The 19,668-nt window shown below is 43.1% G+C and overlaps 1 protein-coding gene across 7 annotated transcripts in view; it reads right to left on the bottom strand.

The window, feature by feature from the left end:
- Nucleotides 1-19,668, bottom strand: part of IGF1R (insulin like growth factor 1 receptor) — a 203,688-nt gene that overhangs the window by 9,253 nt on the left and 174,767 nt on the right. For all 7 annotated transcript variants that reach the window (XM_068959027.1, XM_068959028.1, XM_068959025.1 and 4 more), the window contains 7 exons: nt 18,998-19,103; nt 17,493-17,563; nt 14,373-14,602; nt 13,962-14,072; nt 11,371-11,530; nt 9,033-9,162; nt 4,584-4,718 (listed from right to left, as the gene is read on the bottom strand). In XM_068959027.1, the coding sequence (XP_068815128.1) occupies nt 4,584-4,718; nt 9,033-9,162; nt 11,371-11,530; nt 13,962-14,072; nt 14,373-14,602; nt 17,493-17,563; nt 18,998-19,103 (943 nt within the window). The remainder of the gene's footprint in view (nt 1-4,583; nt 4,719-9,032; nt 9,163-11,370; nt 11,531-13,961; nt 14,073-14,372; nt 14,603-17,492; nt 17,564-18,997; nt 19,104-19,668) is intronic.

The raw sequence follows: 19,668 nt of genomic DNA, 5'->3' as shown, positions 1-19,668 counted from the left end.
GCCAAAACAAAAGCCACCTCAACGGGAACGCATCTGGAGTCACAAATATTCCTACTGGCGCCCGGCTGGCACTACCGCAGGCGAACGTGTCAGCCACCTGCGGACGGCCTCGTGACACCCAAAAAGCGGCTGGCAAAACCAGCCTGTGCTGCGAGGAGTCCCCCGTGGTAGTAAGGGCTGCACTGTAGCAGGCACGAAGGTATACCTACAACGCTGTTCAACTACTGCTTGTTTTCGAGCCTTTAGACGTCTTCCATACCGAAAGTGAAGCCAAACTGTAAAACTGTGTTACGCCCTCACCCACAAACGAGGAGGAAAGCTTGAGACATAAATATATAAAATCCATTTCTGTTACTTCATTGCTGTTTCCTTTCCAGCCGACTGCCGCGGCCCTGAATAGAAGTGTGAGCCGGAGCCAAGAACACTGGATATTCGCTGGCACTTTGCCCTGAGGCCTAAGGGCAACGCTAAGGAGATACCACAAGCAGTGGAGTAATGCATGTGACATCAGCACAAACAAGGACATGTGATGTTTCTTTTAAGCCATTCCAGATTTAAAAACCCTACAGAGTTCCCATAAAAGGATTTTTTTTTCCCCCTTTTTCACTCTGTGGGCTCAAAGACCTTGTTTATATTATCTTAAACAAAGAAAAACTTCCAGTAGACAATGGAAGAATTTACAAGCTGTTAATATAATCTGAGCAGTTTTAGAAAGTATGTCTCTGACTGGTGGCAAGTCAGCCCAAGGAGGTAGAGGCATCATGGGATGGGGGAGCCGCCAGTGCCTTTCTAACGCATCTTCTGCTCAAAGAGCACAGCAAAAATTGAGTCACTTCCTGCACTGAGGCATTACAGAAAAAAAAAAAAAAAGAAAAAGAAAAGAAATGGTAAATTACTATGGAAGTTGCATTCCGTTTCAGTGTGCATTTGTGCTTTTCATCAGGCTTGATTTGGTAGAGCAAAGAAAGATGACCTCTCCTACTCTGCTGTTGCTGCATGCTGGTATAACCTCCGGATAGCAGACCCTGGTTTCAAATGTAGTGAGAGGCAGGAACGAAGGAAAAATCAGCAATAGTCTAGTCATCTACAATACACACGGGGGGGAAGCAATTTTGCCTCAAAAACACAGTGGAATTCCAGCCTCCACAACTTTTAGGGGCCCCATGGGAGCACAGCGTCTGTCATGGGAGCGGTAAAAACCTCGCTGCCCAGGCAGCACCTGATGAACGCTGCCGGAACAATGGAAGTACATAAAAACATGACACGGCAAGACGAGAAAAACAGCACAGCTTCTCCTGGCACTGTCTTATTGAACCATCTGTCTTCTTGCATGGTTCAGTCTGTAAAATCACGCAAGCTATGCCAAGAGGGTGTAGCATAAACAGAACTAAGACTGAGTCTTGTTTCACCCCATGTAAGAGTAAAAAGTCTCTAGAAATATCATCCCCTTTGTGCTTAGTCCCTTCCCAAATATTTACCACTTGTCTGAACCGCAAGACAACTGCGCACTCAAATCCACCCCTGCACAAGCCTCGGATACAATCAAACTGCAGAACAAGCTCTCCAGTTCTTCAAGTGCCCTTCCTCCCTGATCCAGCTGAAAGCTATCGACTCGGCTACCAGGGCTTAGCAAAGCACAGCTCCCAACGAGCATTATGAGCACAACAGTCGCGGAAGAGATGGAACGTCCCAGACCGCTTACACCACGTAGCACGCGCGCAGTGGTGACAGCAAGAGGCCCTTGCGAAACCTACTGCAGTGTGGCTGGAGTGTGTACGGCTGTGTCAACACTCGCATAATCTGCAAGGTTAAAAATAGGAGATTCAGTGACAGTTGCAGCAAGATTCTTCTATTCTCATCCACGCTTCCCCACAACTTCTACCTCCTCCACCTGTTCCAGAGATTTCTGTACGTCAGTGTATTCCCCGCTCTCTTCCAAAAGGTATATTTGCATTCTGCCTTAGATACCACCAGCCCACCATTAAGTTTTAGTTGTTTCCAAGTCGTACTAATTTAAAGAAGAAAGTATCTCAGCATGTCTGCAGCCTATCACAGGAGATTTATAAAAGCGCAGCTCCTAGCTCCCCTTCGGGCTTGCCATTTATGCTATAATGAACACAAGAAGTGTCCTGCAGCAGGGGGACTTGGCTTTCTGAACATCTCGAGTTAACATTAAAATACCATAGACCAAACAGCAGTTTCCACCAGTGAGAACTCATGCTGCCTAAAAAGACCACCTTCCGCTGGCACTGAAACAGCAAGGAATGGGTCCTTAAACGAAATCTTCTAGCCACCCCCACAGAAAAAGACCTCTGATTTTATGAAGGGTTTCAAAAGCAATTGCCTGGGACAAGCTAGGGACATACAGTGAGATCCACATGCAACTCCACGGCTGTTTGCAACCCCGTCACAAGTACTTTCCTGTACACTCAGTTATTTTCTTCTGTCACGTCCTTGTAACCTTGCTGAGCAGCAGGTTATCACACAGCTGGAGGTGGGGGAGAAGAAGTCTGCCTGCAGCCCAGACCTCTGTGTCTTGCTTGTAGCAACGCAAAGGAGGTTCAAGACGGGCAGCAGTTGTCAGGCTACTGACGGCTCTACAGCATCTTGGACCAATGGCACAGATCACGGGGAAAGAGGAGGAAACGTGCAAAAAACCAAGCACTACGGAGGTTCCCTGACAGCCAAACACGCATATGCGCATGGAGCACAGTTAAGGATTACTCCTGGAGCGTCCTACTGCCGTTCCTACAACAGGCTGTTTGGATTTCAGTAGACTTGGGTGTCTGCTTGTCCTAAGTCAACAAAACAAGCTGAAATTGAGTTAAAGCATGTCACAATAAGCGTCTAAGGTCTTGCTGTTGTTGTTGTTGTTGCTGTTTGCATTTAGACAAAGCCAAGCTGTTCTATACAAAATTCTGTCTACAAAAGCGGGATTTAAACAGGCAGAAGCCACTAAATCAAACAAAATTCTGAGTTCAGGTCAGCTTCTGCTTGTTTTAACGGTCAGCAGCAGCTAAACTCAGAACCAGATAGATTTTAGTCCTGCCCCTTTGCCATGTTAGACTCTGTCCTGGTGGCCGTAACTAATGCGTAAACAGCTTGTTCTTCCCAAAGCAACACAAAATCGGCCCTCCTCACACACGGGCTCAGGGGCTTCCTTTGCCGGACGTTAACTAAACTCTCCCAGCGCACAAGCCGGCTACGCTCAAAGCGGACTCATCCGGCGCTACCGCCAAGCAAGCGAACGATCACCTTTGAGGCCGAGGCAAGAGAAGGAGCCAGGCTGGCTGCAGCAAGGGAGCTTCTTGCTGTGAGCTAACTGCGACTCCCCTCCCTTCCCCCTGTTCATACCATACACACGCCAGGTTAATGGGGAATTTCTAATGCTGAATCTCTTGCCAAGTTCACTCTGGCTGTATAGCTCGTTTTTTCCTATTGACTTGGGGCGCAGACCAGCTTCGCGCCCCCTGCTCCTTCCCCGTCTCTGCCTCCTCTCCCCCCTCCTCCGTTCCACAGTTCTCACCCTGTTAAACAATCTCCCATCAATCCGACTGCCAGAAATTCTCCCCAGCATCGGGGAAGGGAAAGAATGCGAAACTGAGGAATCACATGGCAGCTACACCTCCCCCTGCATACACCACCCGCCCCCCTCAAACAACAAAACAACACTGCCTGTCATCTGAAACCGAAGCCAGCGCTCCAGCCAAAAAAGCTCTTTTCCTAAGAATCCCAAGCAGCTGAAGCCCTTAAGTGATTGTATCCCTTCTGTGGGCCTCCAACAAATTTCAATAACTGCAAGACGCGGTATTTCCTTCCCAAAAGCCAGTTTGGGAAGTATATCAAAGTACTGAAGCCTGAACAACTGAAACTGCTGTACACAAAAGCCAGTAGAAGTATTTCAACAATGTAAAGCTAAAAACCGAAGCCTGCTGCATTGCATACTCTCCACTACTGTCAGGCTTTGTTGAATACTGATACTAGGGGCAGACAAAGGTTTTTCTGCGTACTTCTTTCTTTGCTTACAGGAAAGAAAACTGTAAGCAGGGGAGATCTATTTATCTCAATGCAGGGAGCTCTACTACTGAAAGAGCAGATCAAAAGCTGCTCCTGACAAAAGGATGATACGTTCATTTATCCGTACGCCGAACTAAAAAGTTGAATTCCAGGGAGTTCATGCACAGCACGTTTCAGCTCATCCTAAGCTCTTTTTTCTCTTTATACGCAACAGAATTATTTTAAGCGGAAGAGACAAGACTTAGGCACAAAGATTCCTGTTGAAATAAGTGTCACTTCTGAGCTTTTATTAAACCTAAATTTATTTAGGAACACACAGATTGGTTTTTGCATTCCTATTAGAGAGCTAGCCCAAAGTGAGATTCTGGCCACAGGCAAAGCTGTTTTATGGCATGTCTAACTGCCATAAAACGTTAAGAGTGACAGAGACAGTTCAGACAGCATCTCACGTTGCTATCACATTTTGAAAACCCTTCCTGTGGCAGATAAGGCAGAAGTGGACATCGAAGGCATCAGGAAGAAGAATAAGCTGCGCACTGAGAACAGAGATAACTTCTGACACTTACAGCATATCAGGACAATTGTCTGGCTTTTCCAGCAGGCCTCCTTCCATCACAAAGCGGAGCACTTGTTCATTGGTCATGCCTTGGTACGGCTGCTCTGCTAACGTTGCAATCTCCCAGAGTACAACCCCAAAGGACCTGGAAAACAAATGAGAACTTTAGAAAGCCACGCAATCTTAACAAAGATATTTCTCTTAGCCAACGCTGAGAAGGCAGGTGTCGAGAAGTTCTCTCTCTTTAAAGGAAAATCCAATTGCTCAAAGAGCATGCACCTACGGTGGTATCTGCATCATCTAACACAGGCAGCTGCTCACTCCCAGCACCTCTAGTCGACGGCCAGAAACGGGCTCCCCAGCCTGCACGACCCTTCAGAACGGCCTCTCCCTACTGACTCCGTAAGCTAGAGTAGGAATATCGCATCTCTGTTTGTCACGCCATAATCCACAGCTCAGAGCCGGTCACGATCACGACCGTTCCAAGGTGCAACGTTGCTTGCTTACACTGCACAGGTCAAGCAGTAAAAAAGCCATCACGAGCTCCTTGCTCTGATCAGAAGCCTCCTAACCCAGAGGAGAGTTAAATTGGGAGCTTGCCTGGAAAAAATCAGCTCCAGCCTCATTTCCCTTTCCCATTGCTTTGAGTTCAGACTCTAGGTGTGCTGGAAAGCGGGAACACCAGTGAAGAAGGGAAAGGGAAACAAGCAGGGAAGGAAAAAATGCCCTGGTCCCGTCCCCATATAGAGGGCCTCAGGGCTTCAGACTGGATAGACACTAGATCGCTAAAGTCCACGAAAAGATCAGGGCGTGGGGAATCAAACCCTCTAAGCAGGTAGCAATCTTCATGCAATGCATCTCAGGTACTCCTGACAGCAGCTGAAAGGCAATAAGGCAGAACCATAAGCTCTCATCCCAGGGCAAGCTGCTTTTCATCAGAAATATTCGAGTCACACTAATTTAGAAGCTGCACTTTTCTCCTTACCACTTCAACTACCTGAGAGCTAGGCAGTAAGCTCACACACCACCACACCTGTGCATCTCAGCTACCTTACCATTAAAAACAAGCAAACAAACAAAGCTCCGTTCCCCAGGCACACACTCTTCTTGGGTAATACTTCCCATCTATCGCTCTGCCTTCATTTCTTCCACAGTCTAAGTCAAAGGTGCAAAGTAACTGTCAAGGCATCTAACACGCAACAGCAAGCGTGTGAAACCAACTTCTGAAGAAGACAGAAGAAATGCAAATGTTCCCCAGCTTCTCATACCAAGAGTCTACTTTGCTGTATCAGCAGTAAAATTTTTAAGCCTCCAGGAGAAAGCCAGTTATTCCTTTTGCAACATGCACGTATCCAGGCTCTTGAGACAGAGCTACTAGCTCCTGCCTACGAACTATAAAGATCAGGCTTTCTTTGATCTGTATAAAAAAAAGAAGTTAGTCTAACAATATGAATTGATTACTGGCAAAAAAAGATAAGCATATTTACATAATCGGGTAGTTTAGATATAATTATTGACACCTTCTAAAAATATCCAATCCCAATTTAAAATTAGTTTATTGAACAGACAAGGCTGAAACTGTCTACCCTGCACTGAAGAACCATCTACTCGTAAGCTGCTGTGCAGTAAAAAAAACCACCCAGATACTGTCTTGTGTTTTGTAGCTAAAACGCCGAGTCAAGCTCAGAGAAAGTAGTGCAGTATCAATAGGGTATTGTTGTGGAAACAGGAGTCCAGTATTATTAGGTAGTTATGGTAGAGTGGTTTTATCTTTCGGTTATCCACTATATCTAAAACGGTTTGCAGTTGAAGCCAGAAGCCACAAACAGACTTGCAATTGTTTGCCTTTCAAGGGGAAGGAGGGAGAGAGGGTCAGCTCAACATCTTGGTGCCTTTGAAGCTACTTTGATCACTGCAGGAATAACGAGAGCAAGTCTCGCGCACCTCCTAGTTATATTATCGTAACAAATAAACTTACGCGGCTCCTTCAAGGCCAGCTCTACCAGCTCTACAAAAGTGCAAGACGCTGAAGACTTGCTTATAAAGATACACTCTCATCCTGAACAGTATTATGTTAATTTTAAAATGCTCTCCCCTTCCCTAACTACAACATAAGTCTTGTCTAGTTACCTCATTCTTCAGTCTGAAGGGCAATAATAAGCTCCACCCTTCAAAACCTCCAGACGCTCTTTTGCAGTCTGCCATTTCACCTTACAGCTTATAAATCTTGGACTCTGACCACTTGCACAGTTTTGTCTTTTTGACGTTTTGGCTTCTAGAAACGATGTCTAAGAACATGGAACCAGATGTCACAATAGCCTACCAAGAAGGCAGGAAAAACAACCTCAACATTTTTTTTTACTGTCTGCAGAAAATAAACTGTCCCAAAACAGCCAAACAACGTGGTTTTCATGAAGCAACGTCAAAATCTGAACCAATGTAAGGAATCAGGTGATTTTCCCTGGCATGAGATCTCTAATGTATAGCATACGGGTTACTGAAAAGTAGACTGGAATGACCACTGCGGCCATAAGCAGATCAAGTAACCAGATCTCACTTCATGACAGTGATAAGTTAAGCTCCAATACATTTGGAATTCAGACTGAAATCTCCGAAACTATGGCTGTGAGGCACGTGGCAAGCGTAAAGGTACGTGCTGGGCACAAACAGCGTGTTCACCATGTTGAACCAGCTTTTTATACTTCAGATGGTATACCTACGTGAACCAAATTTTAGAAAACACTAACGAGAGCTGTGGACCCGCTTTCCAAAAGGCAACTTTTTCCTCTCTCTAGTAAGAACTTGTCAAATCTTTCTCCTCCCCCTCTCCCACCCCTCTACGTTTTCCAACCTTATTAATGACAAGTTACTTTCCTTTTCTCAACTTCTGCAGCCTGGCTAGGATATTTTGCTCAAGCACTCATTCCTAAGCTGTGCCACTGTTGAACTGCAATACCGTGTGATGAGCCCTACTTTGGGCTGCATGGCTGATGAATGCAAATCTTGTTAAATTTGAAGGGAGAACTCACGTGCTTCCTGCAACAATCAAAGTACTGATTTAGTTCCGACACTTGATTTCACGTCACGTGGACTTTTTTCTGCTTGGCATCTGTGTTTTGTTTAAACAATAACGTCACTTAACAGTTACAGGTTAAATGGAAAATGTGCATGGAAATACTGCCATACTTCAAAGTATAACTACTTATCTGTAGTTGATCTGTATGTGATGAATCTGTTTCTGATAAAACGGTCGGAGGAGATGGCTAGACTTCAAAGGTACTGTTTGGTGATAAGAATGGGCAGGTCTGCCGGTTCCTTTATTCTAAATTCGTTTGGTTCTAAATCTGGGAATTTTTCTAGGGATTTATTTCCATTTTTTGTCCTCTTTGTGAAGCCATTACAAATCCTGGGTACATATTTATGCATACAATAAGTTACAAGCCATGAACAAAATTTGGTAAATAATATGCTATTGCTTTGCCTTTTCATTTGTTACGTAATTTCTATTATGAAACTTTCACTCAAAGCTGGTGCTACAGAACACAGTCCACCGACTCCAAAATCCTCAAACTGTTTAAAGAAAATGCAGTTTACTACTAAAATACGACTCCTACTGACTTCTAGACATTTGGAGGCAATCAGCTGCCAATTCTGTAACATATCAGCAGTAAAAACATCTTGTTAGGAAGGCAAAGAAACCATAAAAGACGGAGTAGAGGATATGCCAGTACATATTCATCCCCTGCCAAGGCCTCCCCTACCTATCTGCAAAAGCTGGGGGGGGGGGGGGGAGAGGGAAGGGAATGTTCTAGAGCAGTATTTCTTTTAAGAAGTCTCTTTTGAAATTTCCTGCATACCTCTATTAATAACTTCACAGATACCGCAACTATGCGGTGAGCTTTTAAAGAAAAACCTATTTCTGCATCTTGCGGCATATAAGGCAAGCAAACAAAGCCCCAGACGGAGAGGTATACACACAAGGGAGAACTCTAAAGAGAAAACTTGCTAGCGTACACAAACTGTGTTCAGGAAAGTAGAGTTATTTCCACAGAAGGGTCTGACAGAAAACCAGGTCAGCACTATGAACCTTTCTATATTCCCGGCAACTTTTAATACTTCTCTTGAAGGAGGGCAATCTGATAAATGACCACTTGCTCTTCCAGGTGAAGGCGATGTCTTTCACTGCACAACTGATTTTACAATCCACAGCAGGAAACATGCCTCTACCCCCAATTTTGGGAATCCATTTAAGACTCTGCCTCGGAGAGCAGAATTTAACCTCGTGAGTTCTTGCTTTTGCAACAGGAGCATGATATAAAGGAGAGCGCACCACAGTGAATAGGGAGAGCTACCTCTGAAGAGACAGCAGAAGCTGTATATTAAGTCTATTAAGACAAGAAAAGAGGCTAGAAAGAAAAGGGGCAAAAACAGGTTTTCACACAGCCCCCTTTTTTGTTACCAGACATCGGAGTGCGTTGTGAAGACTCCGTCTTTCAGTGATTCTGGGGACATCCAGCGGACAGGTAGCAAACCTTTCCCTCCTTTACGATAATAATCTGTCTCGTAGATATCCCTCGTCATGCCAAAATCTAGAAGAGACAAACGTTGTGAGTTCATACGATAGAGCGATGACTATTTTCATTACTCCATGCCACTGTAGCCTGCAGAGAATCACAGTTTGGTGCAAAGACTCTGCAATCTGTTACCATGGCATTTTACTTTGCAGGCGTTTCACCTGTCTTCTGAGCGATGGTTTGCTTCCCTGGCAGTAAAACCGAAAGAGATTTTTACCCCGGACTTCAGTGGGTCAGGACCGAGTCCAGAGAAAATCCGAACGATTTCAAGATACTAAAAGTTCCAGGATTTATGCTCAAGCCTTGCAGTAAGCCGTACTCATACTGCCGCCTTTAAATAGTCTCATATTTCGAGGGAAATTTCTCCTCTCTTTTTCCCCCTCCTCTCTCCAAAGTTAATTTCCAATTCCTGTAAAATATTTCATCTCACATGCTGTAGAAGATTAAGCTAACCATTTATGGCAAAGCATAAATGGTTATATGATTAATATAGGCTGGTATTAAAGACATGCCTCCGGTTATATCGTAAGCATGTGCAAGACTTGGGTCCAATAATGTCCATTTCCCGACTGCAAATCAGACTAATTTCAGAATTTTTTCTGTACAGTCAGCTGGACATACACATACTGTTGAGCCTTGGACTAGCCTGTTTAACCCAGCAACCATGTTCTCACACACTAACCCAAAAGCTAATAAACCAAGTGCCATCGAAACCCTTACTCATAGTAAACTACCTGCTGACACAGCAGGGCTAGGGCAAAACTCACTCCTTCAATACAGACCTGCTGGGCTTTTTTTCAGGGAAGAACGGAGTGAAAAGAGGACACAGAATTCCTCCACTCTAAGCAATTTTGACAGTCGTTATTACCAGCCTACAGCTTGGATGAGTGACCGCTGATCCTTCTTGCTCCTTGTCTGTTAGGCACACTGATACCCTCAAGTGAGGGAGACTAAAAATGCCCACCTGTGCATCCCCCACACCAGGGTGACTTTACCCTAGTTGAATGGAAAATTCTTTAAAAACATAATGCTAATAAGAAACAGATACGCTGTGAGCACAGGACAGCGTAACATAAAGCTCTTCTTTAAGCGATCTATATGGTCTGAGTTGGCGCGTTCCCGTCAAGACGCTCCCAAACCGTTCCTGCGTGAAGGGATTTTCACTACTGGCACATAAATGAGAGCAGTACAGTGTATTTCCTGGAATGCTTTTGAGGTAACCAGGTTAAAAGGTAAGAAATGCACCATGTTCAGTTCAATGAATTGTAAAAGATGGGGCGAGGGAAGGAGGAGTGAGAAAACTAAAATGAGAAGGATTTAGACTGACTTCCCCCATACCTGCAGAAAAAGAACAAATCCCTCCTCTCCCCCCCCCCCCCCCAAAGATCTTACTTCCTAATTAACTGACATAAAATGAAATCATATTTCTTTCTCCCAAATGACAGCATTACTTACAGGAATTATGAAAAATAGCCGAGCTAAGCTCAGAGCAAAAGAATTAGTTTCCTACAGCAGCAGGCTGTTACCATACATACTATTTTAATATGCAAAACTCTAAAACAGCCAAAAGCTTAAAATCACCCTCTCTGGAGACAAATCTGAAAAAACTCATCTGACACTATTTTGGAGAGGTGGTGATGGGAAGGAAAAAAAGCAAGAAAGAAAGGGGGGAAAAAAGTGGTTTTCTAACCACACAGCAGAGGAAAAGCCATTCTGTTGTTTGGAAAGCAGAACTCCAGTTCAGACTGGAAAGCATCCAGCAGAAGTCAAACCTTACATTCCACTTCCAAACCTGATCTGCTTTAAAATAATCCTCAAATTCTCATTCTTGAGTCCATAAACAGGAGGTAGGATTATTATTGTGCATTAACAAAAAAGCAAATGACACACCAGTAGTAACTACACCATTCACACAGATGTCCGCAGCATCTGCACCTCCAGTCACTGCTTCACTAGCTCCTTTTAAACCCATGCGCTATATTATTTCCTCACTGGAACAACAGCAAGCAGAGGCATTCCAAGAGTTTCAATTCAGTGTTGACTGCTCACAGGTCTTAAATCACAGCAAGCCTTCATAACGAACATATTTCATTCTGCAGAAATTTAACATAGGGCTACATTTTAAAAGATCTTTCAAACAGCTTTCAAGAAATGAAAATGCCTTCTAAGATGCTGATTTTCAGGATGATGTTTTTCATTTGTGTTCAAGTCAAGAAAGCGCACCTCCAATTTTCACAGTGAAGTCTTCTGCCACCATACAGTTTCTCGCAGCAAGATCTCTGTGAACAAATTTGTTGGCGTTGAGGTATGCCATCCCATCAGCAATCTCTCCTGCCATCTGAATCATCTTCTTCAGAGTAGGAGGTGCCTGACCAGGATTATTCTAAATAAGATTAAGACGACGAAACAGTGAGAGGGAAAGAAAAAATCAACTCTTTCTACATCAAATTGTAATACACTATCATTTTCCAATTAGATTATCACAATTAAGCCTGACAAGAACCAAGTTGAACAGAAACTCATGACTACAGAGACCATAGTATCTTAGTGGGAAAACTGGATATAGCAAGCTGGGTTACACAGAGAATTCCCAAATAACTTTTATGACAGGCCATTCTGTTTGAGAGAATACAAACAAGTAGGAACTTTTGGTATAAGGATTTCATTCCTTATACCTAAGGAGTTCTAAATGCCCATCTTTCTGCCACACAAGTTGCAAAACACAACGCAAGGGGGTTATTTTCAGAGATTTCTACTAATTGCTTTACTATCTCCACAAATAAACCAGATGTGAAATGATTTCATTCCCTGCTCCCCAGTTCTCCGCAACCAGATGTCTCTTGAATTACTCTTATTTGCAAACAGGAAAAAAGCTTATGAGACAGTTTCTTCCAAAGCAGTTTCACTCCTTATCCATCCAGGGATATATGGCTTCTGCCTTTCTCAGCCTCTCAGATGAAGGATCTCAGGTATTTATACACAATCAGTTAACATCCTCCATCCCTCACGAGTATGGCTGTAGCTAAGATTTATACCCCTTGGATAATCATCACTGACACCGTAACCAAAAAGGGAGCCTCAAATGCAGAATTCTGATGATGACAAAGATCCTACAAAGCACAGATCAAGTCACTGAACTTCATCACATCTCCATCCAGAGATTAAACAGTCCCTTACCCACCTCCATGGAAAGTGTTCATGTGCAGTCCCATTAGCACTTTCAAACTGTGCTACTTCATGTTGAGACAATGAGCCATGCCCACTACTTTTAGGCTCCCCAAGAGCTCAATGTAGCATCCCCTGCAGAGCCAAGTAAAGGAGCCAGGAAGACACATCCAGGAAAACCCAGAGGGACCAACATGAACTGATCCCCCAGGAAAGAAAGACAGATAGAAATGGGAGCGGCTAGTGAAATTGTTGGCAAAACTGGGGAGCGTGCAGGCCCTCCATCCACATCGTACTGAAGTATCCTGCCTTACTCGTCATACAGGTCCTCAGTGAACTTCACTCAACTCTTTCCACTGAACAATACACAAGCAGAAAAGCAGAGCACGTCGCTCATCGTTCTGGTAATTTCCCTAGAACATCACTGCGCCTTGTTACAAAGTTCGCCAAATTCAATTACATTCAACAAAAAATATTTAATAGAACCTGAAACTTTACTTATCACATATGCTCGTCATGCCCTTAATCCATTTATTAACATATTCATTCTTTTTTTTTTTTTTTTTTTAACATATACCACATGCCCATGTTCTGTTACTGTAAGCTATTCGCATCAGAAGTGCTAGATCATGAAAGTAAGGGTCAAAGAAAACTGCTGAGGAAATTTTCTACATAGTTTACTATGATTTCAGTGGCAAATGACCTCTGCGTCTTCTTTATCTTTCAGATCCTACATTATACGTGGTAATTTTAGCTGTTGGAGTGTTGGCCTACATATTGGAGTAAGCATATGAGCTTAAAAGATTAGATTTTACCAGAAACTGCTCATTCATATTTACTTTGCAACAGAGGCAACATGCAGCATATATACCATGAACAATCATCCTAACATGCCTGTTTCAGCCAGCCATATTTTTGTTTAACTTCTTAAGGAGAAATCAGATTAGACAAAAAATTTAATTAAAATCTGGAAAACAGGGCTCAACGACACGAGAGGGGACCTATTCAGTGCCGTACACTGGGCTAAAAAAAAAAAAAAAAAAGGATCACTGGCATGAACTCTCCAGATACATACTGAAGAGGTGACAAGGTCAACAGGTCGGTTAACTGTGTCCCTAGCCTACTCTGACTGCTAGCAGTGGAAGTGAGTTATACCAAATGCTTGATCTACAGGCCAAAAAGAAAAATAATCATGGAGCAAGTAACATTAATGACCATGCTAAGAATTATCTGCTAACTTTAGCTTTTTCTGCAAGTGAGAAATAAAATTAATCCAAACCCTGAATTTCTGCAGTGGTCTGCTTTTATGGAATGTCTAATTTAACAAATACAGGACCATGACATTTAAAATACAGAGAAAAGGAAAGATGACAAAAAGGAGGAAACCGCCTAAAAAAGATCTGCAGAAATCTGCTAACCCAACCAGAAGCCAAAGGCCTAGACCAGCAAGGCTCAGTTGTGGTGCCAGTTCAGTGCAGAGGACTAGGTCATCAAGCATCTGAAAGGTCTGTTCTGCAGAGAAACGACAGCTGCTCCCTAGATGCTGGGAACCTGACAACATGGGTCAGCTTGCTGCTTCCACTGTGTTTCCTTTCAAGATGATTCTAAATGAACAAATAAAAGAAAACATCTAACAGCTCATGACTCACCTCTGTGTCTGGCCTCAGTGATCTCAGGTAACTTTTGAGGTCCCCACGTGTCATCAGCTCCATGATAACCAGCGTTGGCTGGCCCTGAGAAACTACGCCAAGCAGCCGAACCTGGAAGAGGAAAAACAAACGTTCCATCACAAATGCAGCTGATTATACTGGTATAATCGTTCATTCACATTAATACGTAAGAGCAGTCCCCAAAACTCCCATGAACCATGTGGGAAAGGTCTGGAAGTGGATTTGGTACTGCCCTCAACACCAGTTTATTAACATATTACAGTGCTGCACAGAGTTGAAGCTAAAAAGCCAAGTCACCGCTCCGAGTCAGTTAAGATACGGCACTGAGCACCCTCCTGCCAGTAAGCACGGTTGTATCGGTCGCAGCCTTGCTACGTTTCGATGACTTACCACGTGGTGACAATTGAACTCCTTCATCACTGAGGCCTCGTTTAAGAACTCTATCCTCTCACGCATGCTCGCGGACTCATTGACAGTTTTGATGGCCACTCTGGTCTCTGGCTCATCCTTCACCACTCCTTTAGCTATTCCCTCGTAAACCATCCCGAAGGAGCCTTGCCCCAGCTCCCGACACATGGTGATCTTCTCACGGGGCACTTCCCATTCGTCAGGAACGTACACTATGGAGAGAGAGAGAGAGAGAGAACAGGCCATGATGCTCCACTTCTGCAAGTGGTGGGATCGCTCATGGCTTTAGGACAGCAATTGCCCAAACCCTTTACTGAAAACACCACTAGGCACATTGCTGACAGCTTACATGATACATACAGTTATTGCACGGTCTTCCCCATATAGACATAGGCAGATACTTGACCTACAGATAAACCTTGAAGAAACAGGTAGACGGACTTCAAGGGGCCTCACTATGGTACTGACGTAACGGGATAGAAATAAAGAACCTCAGAGCCTAAAACCAGGGTGGGAAGAAGCCCGACACAGTACTTCAGGCTTAAGCTTTTCTTGGGATCCTTGGTTTTCTAATTCTTCCATATAGCATCAAACATCCTTGATCATCTGTATCAATTTAGTGTCTGCTGTATTCTCTCTTAGCAGATTGATTTTTTATGACTACAAGGAAACAGATTCTCTAATCTAACAGGCTCATTGCATCAAACTGTTCTGATCACTTGCGCACACACTCTGTTGCACCAATAAAAGCAAAACTTGCTGCTCCGGCACCTTTGATCTGAAGCAGAAGAGACACCTTGGAAGGTGACTGCCGGGAGGGATAACTGCCTCAGGCAAGAAGACATCTGAGCTCTAAGTAGTCACTGATGCTGCCACCTATTACTCACCAAAGGAGGGGACAATTCTGCCGCATGCTCTGGATGAGGGAAATGACAGGATGAAGAAGTAGAGGATTACAGAAAAAAAAAAAACCAACAGACTTTTAAGTCTAACAGTACTGCCATAACAAATAACAGGAAGAGAATCAGCTGCCACTCTGGCTAAACCTATTAGCCTCCAGGGGGCTTTTGGAAACTATTCCTGCAAAGAGACCAACACAGAAGCACCAAACCAAACTATAAACAGAAGAACGGATGCCTCAAGCAAATTCTGTGGATGTTCCGATTTCCACCTGCACTGGCAGAGCTCTACACGTACCTAATCTGTACAGTACGGGCACATCTCATTACGTGCATCCACACCTCTCAGTTGTAAAAAAGAGCCAATATTTGTCTAGCAAGCAGAGTACCAGAGGGACCCTAGCAACTCATTTAGCCGGAAAAAGCTGGACCTCCGGGGTTCTCCGTTCCACAGCAGCTCCGGCACACAGGCTTTCTGGAAACGCAGAGCTGAAGATACGTGGACCATCAGGGTCATTCAACTCCTGCTGCTGCTCAGTGGCAGCCAGCACAAAAACTGGCATGAAGATTCATCTTCACCATTAGCAGGCATGCCCTCCGGTGATACTGAAGTGCAGGAAAGTAATACAGAAAGCAAAACCATAAAAAGTGCACTGTTCTAAGAACAGTAGTTGGGTTTTTTTTTTTTTTTTTTTTAGAATTTTCATTTCTTGGAAAGTTTTAAGGAATTTGATCTTGTTCCAGATCAGGCGAAAAAAATCCATTTTCTCAAGGTCCAGAATTTTGGCAGAGTTATTCAGGCATGTGTATATACACCAGAAATTAAAACCAAACAATCCTAATGAACCATAGACCTTAATCTTCCTGAAATCGGCTTTAATTCTTCCTTGTTATTTGGCAGTGCACACCTTCACCATTGTCCTGCTGGAAACGTTCTGCACAGGCTTCCAAGTCACTATGTGCTGTTGATTTTCTCAGTCTCACTGCCAGTTGTACAAACCTGTCATCCAGTCTACTGGGTAATAAAGCATTGAGCTAGCTGTCAACCAGCACCCGCAAGTCCCTCAAAGAGATGGTTCAGACTATGTGGGAATCTGTTTTTTATTATGTTTATCTTGAGCTCTCTTACAATGAACATATTAGATACTTCAGCCTCTTTATGGGAAGTGGAATAAAGGATGGATGAGGAGTCCTTTTAGCTACAAGTAGTAAGCAATCTCATCTAGAAGTGACGGGAACACTTATCCCAAACAGAACTTTCCTTCCTAGTTCTCTATGAAAAGAGGCCATTAACCGCCATTTCTCCCAACTTGTTCCCTTTGTATCCCTCCTGTATTCAAAGAACATCATCCACATTGCATCTCCTACAGAAAAAAGTAAGAATTCAAGATGCTCCAAACAACCCAATATCTGACTTTAGAACTAAGATTATCCACTTTTAGCAGAGCACTAAATACAAATACACCTGCTGGGATCTAAACAGTACAACAGTCTAAAGCCTCTGAATAGCGTCCTCTCCAAGTATGTATTTGCTACAAATACACGAGGTCAATTTGAAACTAGCTTTAAAGAACTTTTTGCCAGCTAGAGAAAAGCAGGCTTATTCATATGCCACACGTTAAGAGAAAAGAATATGGATTACGTTAAACATTTGTGTTTACTTTAACCCAAAATTTCTGCTGTGATATGTCTGAAAGCTCACAATATTGCTTCTCTTTCTCTAAATGCGAAAAGTTGTTGGGCAGTTTTACTGGGACGGGAAATGAGAAGAGGGTATTGTTTTCTGTAACTGTTGTTATTTTTCACATCAGAAGCAGGGTTTTTTTTCCCCTAGCAGATCAGAATAGGGCTTTTAAGGCCAAACACGAAAGACAATAAATTCATGAGTTCTTTAATTCCAGTGAAAACGATCTAAAAGAAATCCCTGGATGAGTAGGTGATAAGCTGAAAATGAAACTAATGCATCTAATTTGTCTCTGAATAAACGACAGGGAAAAATTTCAAGAAATCCTCGGTTTCAGTAAACTCGTGACGATTTACATATTTACATATTATCAAGGATGGATTACCTACAGGTGTGCTAACCAAACGGATAGAGAAAAGAGTTTTTACTACATCCCTTTTAGAGGTCTGCATCTCCTAAAGCGAGACACAAACAGAACACGCGAAGGGAAAAGCATCAGAAGTGTAAGGCCACACTTACCGTCTGAAGCACTGAAGTACTCAGGGTTCACAGAAGCGTAAAGTACTCCATTGCCCAGTCTGTCACTGTTCCTGTTGAAACATTTTTTCTCTCTTTTTTAATCTTTAAACTTAAGTAAATTTCAGACCGCCTCTTCTACAGCTTTTCCACTGTTTGCTCAACCACAAAATATTATTTACTGTACGTGGAGAGTTTTTCGGAGAAAGAGGACGAATACAGTTCTTCCTCTGCCTCACATAACCCATGGGAAATCAGTCCAGAATAGTGTTCCCAGAAAATTCCCCCTGCAGGCTTCTCTATACCAAATCAGCACAAGAAAAGCGAAAAAATAAGGCATTTTCAGTTGCTAGGTAAACTTCCTTTAAGAGCAGCAGCTGAATGGTGATGCACACAGCAGAGCTGTGGCTGAAAACATCACCTGCTCTACTGTGGAAAGAAGCAATTTTGCCAAGAACAGGATTGTTTTTATGGGGAATTCCATTCGACTATTTTATAAATTGTTTCTCCTGTTTCATTTCACAGCCATCCTTTTCCCCCAATTTACTGAAGTGATTTTCCATATAAGGCATACTTATTCAGCATGGCGAGAGCTCTTGCAGGAGAGGCAGCCCGTACAAATAAAATTGTCAGTCAGACCTCAGAAAACCAAAGACTAAAGAGACCCAACGTTTTTGTGAGAGAGAACAAGAGCTGAAAGAAAAAATGAATTATCACACATTCCACGTAGGAGGGCTCAGAGGAAGGCCAAGCAGGTAGCCTGCATCACTAGACACAAAGCCCATTGCTCGAATGCTGCAGGAGAACAGGTACAGTCTCCACGTGAACGAATTAAGAGCTGTAAATAATGGGGTTGTTTGCAGAGAGCATAGTTTATGAGCGTATAATTAAAAAGGTCTATACATAAGAAGTTGCAAGGCTGAACACATTTGCACTGACTTCTATTAAGTTCTCATTAAGCATTTCTTCAATTAAAAAGAGGAAAAAAAATCACTAGTAGTGAAAAACAAAACTGAGGAAAACAAACCAATTCATCATTCTCCTCGACGGACTTTGCTCTGTGCAGCATATATTTTTTAAAATGGATGTAAAGACTTCAAAAAACTTCTAGAATTTGGAAGAAATCCAATTAACCTAAATTGAACTAAGCTTTCATGGTTTATGAAACGACCAAAATTTCAGGCAAAGCTTCTGATTATAAAAGGTTCGGTGTCTGCCATCATTGTCCCAGTAGATATGCTCCCGACAACCCTCCCTTCTTCCCTCCCAAACGCGTCACTGTAATAAAAAAGCCTCTTCACATCTCAAACAGCAACCACATGCTTCCGGGTAACTCTAAACCACCTCCTTTTACATGTCAACATGACACAATCTACGTTTGCTTCTCCCGTTCAGTCCTCTGAACGCCATTTCACTTTTTCATTTCTAACTTGCTCCACGGGCACAGATTTGAATACAAAGACTCCTCTTTTGCAATTTAGCTTTAACCATGAGCATAAAAAACTCACCGTTTTTTGTTAAAGACGTACAGCATTATCAATAACCCGCCAATGATGAGCAGAAAAGCAATGGGGAGCACAATTATCAAGTGCAGGAAGTTTCCATAGTTTGCTGCTGTAACCAACAAGAAAACAATTGTGTCAGGGTTTCTATGGAAGCTCTATTAACAAAGAGACATTCAAAACCGACTCAATACAGGGGAGAAATCAAAGTACTCATTTTCTTGTCTGATAAGGAGAAATGTGCTCAGAAATACTACCTGACTGCGGCTGAGCAGAACTAGAAAACAGACAGTGAAAAGCATTCATTTTGTACAGAACAGTGTCTGTCTGGCATTTGGTGTTACAAGTTATGCTTAATGACTTGCATTCCTCAATGAATAATATGCTTATGCTCGCAATTGTTTATACCTATATTCAGAATACATACACACAGGTCTTGTGTCAAGTTCATCTCAAATTCTGGCCAAAAAAAAAAGAGGGAATTCGAGTTTTCCATGGATACACCTATTCTTCACCTAAATACAGAGGTTTTTGAGGGGGCCTCTGGGCACACTGTACTGTACTTACATTTCTCCAAAATGTAAGCCACTGCCACTGTCAGGACCAGTTTTGCCCTTTCACCAGTGGTGTTACCTTTATCAAAACGTCACTGAGATCACATAGGTCATACGAAAAAG

The sequence above is a fragment of the Struthio camelus genome, chromosome 12, assembly GCF_040807025.1.
Source record: "Struthio camelus isolate bStrCam1 chromosome 12, bStrCam1.hap1, whole genome shotgun sequence".
Lineage (NCBI taxonomy): Eukaryota > Metazoa > Chordata > Aves > Struthioniformes > Struthionidae > Struthio > Struthio camelus.
This window is presented reverse-complemented; position numbering and strand designations above follow the sequence as displayed.